This window comes from Pteronotus mesoamericanus, unplaced genomic scaffold (assembly GCF_021234165.1).
Source record: "Pteronotus mesoamericanus isolate MK-2021 breed Mesoamerican mustached bat unplaced genomic scaffold, CSHL_Meso_final scaffold_99, whole genome shotgun sequence".
NCBI classification, from domain to species: domain Eukaryota; kingdom Metazoa; phylum Chordata; class Mammalia; order Chiroptera; family Mormoopidae; genus Pteronotus; species Pteronotus mesoamericanus.
The window spans coordinates 37130-48279 of record NW_026555330.1 but is presented as its reverse complement, the minus strand read 5'-3'; the positions used below and the strand labels follow the sequence as shown (position 1 = coordinate 48279).

General features: G+C 39.7%; 2 protein-coding genes across 2 annotated transcripts; both read right to left on the bottom strand.

Annotated features, from left to right (window-relative positions):
* Positions 1 to 1893: 1893 nt before the first annotated feature.
* On the bottom strand, positions 1894 to 9385 carry LOC129063966 (histone H2B type 2-F). Its single transcript, XM_054565098.1, has 2 exons — positions 8864 to 9385; positions 1894 to 2013 (listed from the first exon to the last, which is right to left on the bottom strand). Exon 1 carries the CDS (start codon positions 9344 to 9346, stop codon positions 8966 to 8968), a length of 381 nt encoding a protein of 126 aa, XP_054421073.1. The 5' UTR covers positions 9347 to 9385; the 3' UTR covers positions 1894 to 2013; positions 8864 to 8965.
* Positions 9386 to 10284: 899 nt separating this feature from the next.
* On the bottom strand, positions 10285 to 10718 carry LOC129063876 (histone H3). Its single transcript, XM_054564973.1, has one exon. It carries the CDS (start codon positions 10716 to 10718, stop codon positions 10308 to 10310), a length of 411 nt encoding a protein of 136 aa, XP_054420948.1. The 3' UTR covers positions 10285 to 10307.
* Positions 10719 to 11150: the final 432 nt, after the last annotated feature.

Genomic DNA, 11150 nt, shown 5'->3' with positions numbered 1-11150 from the left:
AGGACTGAGAACCCAGTTTCCAGGACTGAGAACCAAGGCCTGGGGAGGACTGATGGAGCCAGTAGGAGGAAGGTGGGTTCTTTCTGTCTTTGCCCTGAGATTTAGCAGGAACAGTATCCAGGGCCTGTTGGACCTACCCAGGCTTCATTTGAGAGGTTTCTGGGTCACCCTGTAAACCCCATGGCTTCCAGACCTAAGTACCACACCCCAGAGTAGACAGTTTTGGAAAACAGGCAACTGGTTGTGAGGAGGGTGGGTCAATGGAAGGATATTTTTAACATGTTCCAGCTCCCCTAGGGAGAGCCCTAAAATCACTGCGAGACCACAGGAGTTCCTATGAGAGTCCAGGCCCATTCCCAACACTCATGATTCCGAGCCCGAGAATCCCTGAAGCGGATTGCCTGGTTTGGGGTAAAATGGTTGCATCCAGTCAGGGTCTTTTCCTGGTTCCCACATTCAGTTGAGAGAAACCTCAGACCTTCTGGGTTTAGGAATTTCCCTGCCCAGGAGCCAAAGATGGCCAGACCTGCCTTGGGATTCCAAGCAACTGCTGGAAGGGGGACTGACAGTCCAAACTGCCACCAGGCTTGTTGTAGACAGACCCCAGGGGCAGTAAGGGGACAACAGTTGAGAAGCAAGGGAAACAGGAATCCAGGTGAGAGGTAATGGTAGCTTAGACTAGTATGGTGGTAGTGGAGGTGTTGAGAAGTGGTCACATTTGGAATGTATTTTGTAGGAAGTGCCCCAAAAGCTTGCTGATTGATTAGCTGTAGGGAATGTGGGAAAGAGAGGAATCAACTCTTAGAGAGGAGTAGCAAGAAGTTTTGTACTGGTCATGTAAGATTCCTAGTTAACATTTAAGTTTAACTGGTGAAAAAGCAATGGATGTATGAGTGGAACTCAGGGAAGAATCCTGGACTAGAGATAAAAATTTGAGAATCATCATATACTGTATGTGTTATTCAGAGTCATAGACAAATAGAAGAGACAACATAAACAGAAAACAGAATAATGGCCTAAGGCTGAACCCTGGAACATGCCAAATCTTAAAGGTTGTGTAAGTTAGTAGCAAAAGTGTTGACAAGGAATTGCTGATAAGGTATGAGAAACGAGAAATGGAAGTGTCTGAAGAAAGAATGATCAACTACATCAAACTCTCCTGAGACTATTTGGAGTGGGACTGCACTCAGTCTGTAGCTCTTTGGAGAGAGGGAGCATCATTATAATACTGACTTTTCTAATTCATGAACATGACATAGCTCCATTGTTTATATCATTGTTAATATCTCACAAAAGTGTTATGATTTTCTTTCTAGAAATTTTGTTCACATTTTTGTCTAGACCCTTCATTTCTGTGAGTTATTATAAATGGTATTGTAAGAAGCGTAAGAAGAAATTATCAGCCTCATTGTTACAATAGTGTAAAAACTGAAAGACCCTAGGAGAACTACATATTAAGCTTGGCAGGATGTCCAAAAAAAGAAAAAATGCTGGAAGTTGAAAATCTGCGCCTCCATAGTAAGGTTGTGCTTTAGGTTCAGACTTCTTTGTTAATGCACACTAGCAGTAAAATGGGAGCTGAAAGAATTTTTTGCTCTCCTTCCTTTACTCCTCATTTCTTGCTTTCTTTCTAAATATCCCCCACGAGGGTCAAAATCCCCTGTGGGTAAGTAGCTTGTCGGCCTGCCTTCCCCTTTCATCTCCATATCACATGAAGTACACAGGACTCCTTAACCCTTAGAAAGGACAGAAAACAAATTGTAGAGAGGGAGCATGCGTTAACGGGAGAGATTTCCAAACGTGTTATATGAGTTAATGGAGGTAAAATATCTCTAAGAGACACTAGAAATAATTGGTTTACGCATTCTGGAGAAATAAAGTTCCCACAGGTCGTGCTCTCTGAGAGGATAATTTAATTGGAGGACGCACTGACGTGATCCCCCGTGGAGCGGCAGTCAGGCAGAGTCCAGCTGTGACTTGGAGGCCCACTTCTTCTGAAGGGCAGAATAAAGCCTTGAAGAGAAGAAATAGGCATTTACAACAGGTTTCTAAGTACCATATTTACGTTAGAAAAATAATCATTTTCCAACTTTGATTCAATCATATCTTATAATTTCATAGGCATTGGGCACAATAAACTAGAATTGAAATCTTTACCCTATACTTAATAGCTCCTTGAATTGCAGTCTCTTACCTCAATTATCTCTCATTCCACTTTGAAATCTATATTGTGACCCCATAATATCTAATTTTTACAGGGTTTTTTTTGTATCAAACACTTATTTTGCCTTGCAGAGGTTAACAACTTAATATTTCTTGGTGTCATTGCCTCATAATAGAAGTAGGTGGCTTTTAATCTTTTATCATTATCTTGATCAATTTACATAATATATTGTTTCTCCCCTCAAAGTCTTGTAAAATTGCATGGGCCTGGTGCTTTTTTAAAGGGTAGCTATTTGTGTATCTTTTCAGTTTTTCAGTATGAATAAAATGTAGTTATTTTATTCAGCTACTCTACTTTTCTTAGGGCAAATTTGATCAATTGTATTTTAAATATCTGTCTATATTTGCAAATATATCTATCAAAATATACCTACCAATTTCAATGTCTTCTCTATCTAAAGTTGCTGATATTTGCATACTGTTTCAGTACTAAATTTACTGAAGGATTAACCCTGTAATTTTCATTCAGAGAGCCAGATTTTGGTTTTATTTCTTAATTATATTTTAGAGGAATGAGAAAGTATAATCTATTCCATTGATTTCTGCTTCTTTCCTCCTTTATTAGCTTTTAAGTTAAAAGCTTAATTCATTATTTTCAATAGTTCTATTTCCTCATAAGTAACATTTAAAGCTATGATTTTCTTCTTATCTCTTAGTATAGGTTTTAATATATGGCATTCTATTTCTAAAAAGTATTTATTTTGATATCCCTCTTTAACCCATGTGCTTTTCCCTAATAGTATAGATCAAGGAGAACATTTTCAGTGTATCATGATTAGTAAATATGTTTTACACGGTTTCAGCTTTTTCAACACTTGTTGAATTTTCATTTGCCATTTCACACATGGTTAGTTTCTATCAGTATCCATGTGAATTTCAAAATTATGTACTTTTTAGCCAAGTGTTGGAAGCAACTTAAGTGCCCAACAGTAAATGAGTGAATGAAAAAAACTATGGTACATTTTACACAATGGAATACTATGCAGGAGGGAGGGAGGGAGGGAGGAAGAAAAGAGCTATAACCCTTCACAACAGCATGGATAGAACTGGAGAGTATGATGCTAAGTGAAATAAGCTAGGCAGTGAAAGACAAGTACCATATGATCTCACCTATAAGTGGAACCTGATCTACAAACAAGCAAGCAAGCAAAATGTAAGCAGCAACATTGAAATAAAGAACAAACTGACAGTAACCAGAGGGGAGGGGAGAGGGGGATAGTAGAGAAAAGGGGAAGGGTTGTAAAGGAACATGTATAAAGAAAGGACCCATGGACAAAGCCAAAGGGAAGGATTGAGGGTGGGAGGTTGGGGGTGGGTGGTGAAGGGGAAAGTAGTGGCAGGAAAGTGGAAACAACTATACTTGAACAACAATAAAAGAAATTACGTACTTTTTTCTATTTTAAATATAGTTATGATTAATCTTGTTAACCTTGTTCCTCAAATCCTCTATATCAACAAGTTTTAGTTGACTCGATCTGTCAATTGCTGAGAAAGGTGTATCTATGTTAACATATAACCACTGATTGTTGCTTTATTGAAAATCTTTGTATGCATATTCATCTCAGTATATGCACGTGTTGTGTCTAAGTTAAGAACAAACAATTTATAACTTCTTACTGGATTGCTGTTTTTGGAATTGAAATATCCTCGTGCTTTTTATACATACACATATATGAGGTCTGTCCAGAAAGAGTCCAGCCATTGTTAATATAATGAGGATGGTTTTCAGGACATTGATGTGACCTGGCTGTCAAGGAGAAAGGGCTGAAATGTGCATGCGTGAACAGTGAGAACTTCACTCTACTAGTCAGCGGCGGAAGTAGGTGCTGTTAAGTGAGCATGTGTACTATGTGGACATCGCAATGAACCTGCATCAAATTTTGCGTTAAGGTTGAACATTCCTCCATGGGAACTATTCAGATGATTCAGAAGGCCGCAGCTATGGCAACTGGTGATTGGCAGCTCCATCACGACAACATACCCGCTTGTGCATCACATCTGTGCATCACAGATCTGAAATATCAGATCATCCAGGTGACTCAGCCCCCCTACACCCCGATTTGGCACCCTATGACTCCTGGATTTTCCCAAAACTAAAATCACCTTTGAAAGGGAAGAGATTTCAGACTGATGAAATTTAGGAAAATATTGACAGGACAGCTGATGGTGACTGGGAGAACTATGTAAGGTCCCAAGGTGCCTACTTTGAAAGGGACTGAGGTGTCATTGTCCTGTGTACAATGTTTATCTTCTTCAATACATGTTTCTCTTTTTTTATAGCACATGGCTGGGTACTTTCTGGGCAGACCTTGTATGTTGTTTATATATTTAAACCTATGCTTTCCTAACACTTTCTAGAGTAGTAATATCTATATCCTTCTGGAATGTAATGTAATTCTTACTTAGCTTGTTTCATTTCTTTTCACTCTTGTCCAAAATTATCACCTGACATTTAAATTCCAGATCTAAAAAAATAAATTATGGGGAGGGGGTATCTACACCAACAGATGTCTGCATTTGAAGTCACTAATAGTTTTGAGCTCTTGTCTCTTCAAAACAGTAAATGTGGAGAAGAGACTATAAATGTAAAATATTTTGTAATCACTGGGTTATGTAAACAAAAATCTTAAAATCCAAACTTGAATTACTAATCAAAACGGGGAAATTTCAATACAAACATGATGGATTCAATAAATCAATGCTTCCTGTATGGCTCCAATTATCACAATGTTACCTGTATCTAACCTCATGACACTTTCCATCTATCATTTATAGCACATTTCTTTTTAAATTTGTGTTACAAGTAATTTGAACCTTTCCTGATTCATTTATTTCATCTTTCTCCTACCACCTGATTTCTAATTTCTCAATAAAGTTACTCCATTATAAAATCAGCTATATGAATAAAGACCAATGCTCTAAGACCTAATTTTTTTTAGACTCTAAACTTATATTTAGGAAGTATTTTACTGGTACATGGCTGCCCTTGTTTCTGGTGTCCTGTATCTTCCACTTGGAATCTCTTATTCTTCCTGAAATACAACTCCAGAAATTCTTTCAGAAGGGTCTTAAAACTTACCCACACTTAGATGACAGTTTGATTGGATATGGAAATTCAGTTTCAAAATTATTTTCCCGAGATTTAAAAAAATATTGTTTCATTATCTTCTTACATATAGCATTGCCCAAATGAGAAGTCTGATATAAACTTGATTCCTATGTCTTTGTAATAATTTCCTCTGGGTGTTTTCTCCTTAACTCTTGTGTTATGAAATTTATCATTAGGTCTCTAGGAGAAGGTCCTCTTAATTCACCCTTATATGCTCAGCATTTAATGGAACCTTGCAATCGGAGGATGTATGTAGATATGTATGTATATAGATTTCCTGAAAGTCTCCTTTTAAAAAACATTTCTGCAAGAAATTTTCTGTATGGCCACTTAAGTTGTTCACTGCACAACGGGACACCAACCACAAAGATTATAATTTAAATAGCTCCAATTTAAACTTTATTTGGTAGACCTGTATTTTATATTTCTTACATTATTTCTAGTCTTTCCTTCTCACACTCTTATTAAATTTTGTAACATCTGAAATCTATACATTTAACTTTTTTTCTTATTTTCTATCTTGATATCTTTTTATATGGCATTGGGGGAAGATTTCTAGGCTTCATCTTTCAGCTCCTGTATTTTCTTTTAGCCATTCCTACTCTATTTTGAATTCAGTTCTGTTGAATTTTTGTGTCAATACCACATTTTAAATTTCTAAAATCTTTAATTAATTGTTCTTGAACTTTTCTCCCATCTGCCTTTTTTTTTGGTAAATTTTCTATCATTTTTATAAATTAGATGTGGAAGATGGGGAAAATGCAACATGTGTTCAGTACAGTCTTGAATTAGTAGATACTTTCACTGGTACATTAGAGATGCAAAAACTGGCCTAACACTCAACAGGACTTCCCTACTATCAACAACAACATTTGAAATGTTTATAAAGTGTCAACTCTAAGCATTTTGATATGTAATTTACTCATTTACCTTTCATAAAAGCATTATGAAGTAAGCATTACTATTATCCCCAATTTAAAGATGAGGACACAAATGAAGAAGGTTCAAAAACTTGCCTTAGTCACACTGATAAAGAGAAGGGCTAGACTACTAACCAGATGATCTGTCTTAAGAGCCTGGACATTTGGATCACTTTTAAGAAATGCACCCAGTTTAAAACTGAAATAGTTGTCTAAAAGTTATCACAGGTTAAACTTTTATAGATTTCTGTACATACAATAATCCATTCACCAATCCTTGAAAAAATGACTTTACTGATCTGGATGACCTTTGACCTGATCAGCCAAAACAATTTCTACATTTGTAATGTTTACTTTCTGGATCTGTTATTTAAAGCTCCTTATCTTCATTCCATCCCTCTTTTCTGTATGGTGAAGTGCACCTCGCTCCTCATCCTAGTTTACAACACTGAAAAAGCAGCACCTCACACCAGGCTGAAAAAGCTCCACCTTAATCTGTTTTGGCCACAAAGATGCATTGGCTGAAGGGAAGCTGGAAAATGCTGTACTTTATCTGCACCTCTCAGGATTTTTAAACCTCTAACACAAGTTTTAACTGGGTCAGTTATTAAAGGCACTTAGAAGAGCATTCCAGGTAAAAGGAGCAAGAAAAAATTAAAGAACAGTATAGAAAATTTATTAGCATACTTGAACCTACCATCCTCAGCTCAGTTTGGGTTCTATGGTCTTTGGTCTGGGCACTCAGTCATCAAACTTTGAGAAGCTGTTTTATAACAGGCAGTGAGATAGACTTTGTGGAAGATGCCAGGCACTCAAGATAAATACAAGAAAAAAAAATGAAAAAGAAGATAAGAAACAAGGCTACACAGTTTTGAATTCATTGTGCAAGGAACAAAAATCTCTTAAGGAAAAAAAAACTTTCCTGTGAACTAGAATGGGATGGGAAGGCTTTACGGAGTGAGATTTGAGCAAGAATTTAAAGAACTAGCAGGTTGACAGGGTTTGAACAGTCTAGAGAACAACTTAAAAGTATGTAACAGAAAAATGATATGATAGAAACACTAAAGGGGAGATGTTTTAAGATGTATAAACTGGAGGACTGGTGGAAATGAGTAATTCCAGTTGGTAGAAGGCCTTTAGTGTCAAGATAGGAACTGGGGTTTAATCTTAACGGATAATTAATGATAACTTCTGATTAAGTGAGCAAATTGACAATGTTCTAACCCTTCAAAAGACTGAGAAATATTGTTCCTAGTCCTTAAGGAAAAGAGAGCCCCCAGACTTCAGGATCCTAGATGAGGAGACCAGACACACTCTTACAGCTTGACTAGGTAGACGGAAGACAGAACACCTTGGCCTTCTCACTGAGTAAATCTTCCTACCATAAGATGAGTCACTGAGAACCCTAATTTACCAGTGAAAAAAGAAATCGTATTACAGCCCAATTTAAACAATTTTTAACTGGATGTAAATATGAACTCCTAAACTGTAATTTGATAAATTTCATTTGAAGTGCAAGGTTGTCATGTATATTTCCACAAATGTCAAGAATGGTTTAACTTCAAGGCCTATCAAGTGAATTGGAAACTAAGATTTTCCTTTGTCTCGAGGGTAGATTTTTATTTGGTAAAACAGCCACACACCTTAATCAGCATTAGTCTTGAGTTATGCAAGTTTTGAACAGAGAGGTCCTTAAAAGTTCGCCCCGTGTGTTTGTTAACTGTGATGTTTTGTACTTCATGCTCCCTAAAACCTACTGACACACACACCTGGGAACAGTAAAAACCACTTCTCATCTCCATCTCATCAGGAAACTTCAGGAGAAGCACCTGGAAATGCTTTGGAAGCTCCACAATTGTTCTTTTCCTGTGGAGATGTCTGAGTACTGCTTAGCTTTCACTAAGAGAAACACTGGCTGCGTAGGACTGAAAGATTTGACCAAAATGAGGATTAAGTAAATTCTGAAAGGACTTTCGTTTCTGGGTCTCTCGCACTACACAGAAGGGGCGATATTACGGACCAGACTGTTTTTCGGCCATCCTAGTAATTACAGAATGTGTAGCAACAGTCCTGGCGTCTCCCTATTAGGTCTAAGTAGTTAGCACTTCTTGCCCCTAATGACGACAAGCACGAGTGATTCTATTTCCAAATGGCCCATGGAGTGGGGGACAAAATGTCTGATAGCTATCGAGCAGGAAAGATAGGGTAAGATGGTTAGGTCTGCACTGACTGCTGTAAGACTACTAGGAGTGTTCATGGGAAGTCTCCACTCGTCACGCCAGAGAAAAAGCTCCAGGACGCCTACTTAAACCCATCTAAGAACAAGGGGAATACAGCACCACCCGCACCATTCAAGAGTCTTATGAAACAATGCCCAATCCTATACTTCGAGTTCTGTGCCTTTAAGCTTCCAGTCAGAAACCAGTAAGCAGGGACTATTGGGATATATATCACTTAATGCCACGAAAACTCGTGCCCCTAGATGACGCCGCTCAGCTACCTAAGGCTGCCGTTTTACCGACCAGAGTAATCTTTTATCACGATCCCAACCCCGTCCCATGCCAAAATATCCCTACCACGAGTCCCTACTACTTATTAACTAAAAGCTTACCAAATATCACAAGTGTTTACAGCCACTTCTCCAATAAGTGAAGTGGCTCTGAAAAGAGCCTTTGGGGTAAAGCAGTTGTGGAGTTACGTTGCCTGAACACTATTACTTCGAGCTGGTGTACTTGGTGACCGCCTTGGTTCCCTCGGACACGGCGTGCTTGGCCAGCTCGCCGGGCAGCAAGAGGCGCACGGCCGTCTGGATCTCCCGGGAAGTGATGGTCGAGCGCTTGTTGTAATGCGCTAGACGGGAGGCCTCACCGGCAATACGCTCGAAGATGTCGTTGACGAAGGAGTTCATGATGCCCATGGCCTTAGACGAGATACCGGTGTCCGGATGAACTTGCTTCAGCACTTTGTACACATAGACGGAGTAACTCTCCTTCCGACTGCGCTTGCGTTTCTTCCCGTCCTTTTTCTGCACTTTCGTAACAGCTTTCTTAGAGCCCTTCTTGGGAGCAGGAGCAGATTTCGCTGGATCCGGCATTTCCACAAAACGAAAAACACCTCACCCGTAGAACCAACCGCGAGTACAGCAAGGTTAGCGGCGCCCTTCTTATAGAGCCTACATGCAAATGAAGACTCGCACAAACATAAATTTTCATTGGTTGAACTCCAACAGTGGCGTCATAGAGGTGGAGCCCCTGTAAATAAGCGACTGCTCGCTCTCCCTCAGTGGTCATTAGAACAAAGTCTTGTTAGCCAATCAAAATGTTCTATTTCACACTAACCAGGAAATTATGTCAACTGATAGTTTCTGGTTTGGGGCTTCTTTGCTGTTCGGATTTCACTTTCCTTGTAGATTTATGTATGGAAGAGATCTGCAGCGCCGGTTAAAGACAAGTTAACTATCATTCTTGCAGTTTTGCTTTATGCATTTTTTTTTTAAATCTCCAGGGTATTAACCTTCCCTGAAATTCCCATTCCGATTTGCGCTACCCGTATTTTGCAGTGAGAAACATACTGAAGTAGAAATTGCATTTATATTCTTAAACACAAACCAACAAAAGGCTTAGTAATATTTTTTAAATAACTTCTCTGTTCCTGCCCGTCTTAGGGATCTTACACACCTCTTAACTCATTACGAGGTCTCCTACTCCATTCTTATCAGTTAAAACCCTGGCGACCTGTCTGGGGAAACGAGGGCTTTAGCTAACAGCCGATAGGGCTCTAAAAGCAACTTAAAGCCCAGACTACGATCCGAAGTTAGTGTTGCCTTTCAAAAGGTGTCAATTTCTGCGCTCAGATTGATGCTGACATTTTGCAATAGCACTGAAGGTACTAACACCTGATAGAGCCAAAGAAATTTTAATAAACGTACTCTATATCCACAACACCGGTGTATGGTGCAATTTGACGCAAGGTAAAAACTGGTACAGCTGCTTTTTAAGATAACGTGGGTGGCTCTGAAAAGAGCCTTTTGGGTGTTATGCTTAAGACTGTACGCATTAAGCCCGCTCCCCGCGAATGCGGCGGGCCAGCTGGATATCTTTAGGCATGATGGTCACGCGTTTAGCGTGGATAGCGCACAGATTGGTGTCTTCAAAGAGCCCCACTAAGTATGCCTCACTCGCTTCCTGCAGCGCCATCACCGCAGAGCTCTGGAAACGCAGGTCAGTCTTGAAATCTTGTGCAATCTCTCGCACCAGGCGCTGGAAGGGCAGTTTGCGGATCAGCAGCTCAGTAGACTTCTGGTAGCGGCGGATTTCGCGCAGCGCCACGGTACCCGGACGATAGCGATGCGGCTTCTTCACGCCACCCGTGGCCGGCGCGCTCTTGCGGGCCGCTTTGGTGGCCAACTGTTTACGCGGCGCCTTGCCACCGGTCGACTTCCGTGCAGTCTGCTTAGTACGCGCCATGATACTGCTGCTTTTATCCCACGAGCCCTAGACAGGCTAATTTATACACACAACCTCGCCTTGATTGGGCCAGAAAGCTACTAGGAATTTTCAGAACTGTGATCTCATTGGCTAGAATTCAATCCTTACTGGGATTGAAGATTGTTACACTAATCTCTTTACAAAAGATCTTCCCCTTAAATTGGTGTAATTTTTTATGTTTAATTCTCACCCGAGGATATTCTTATATGCTTATTGGTTTTAGAGAAAGGGGGAAAGAAACATTGGAACCAGCAACCTAGGTATGTGCCCCAACCAGGGATGGAACCTGTAGCCTAGTTATGTGCCCTGACGGGGAATTGGAACCGCAACCTTCCCATGTACCTGACAACACTCTAACTGAGCCATCTGGTGTAATTCGTTTTTTTAAGTTCATCATTTTATTTATTTTTA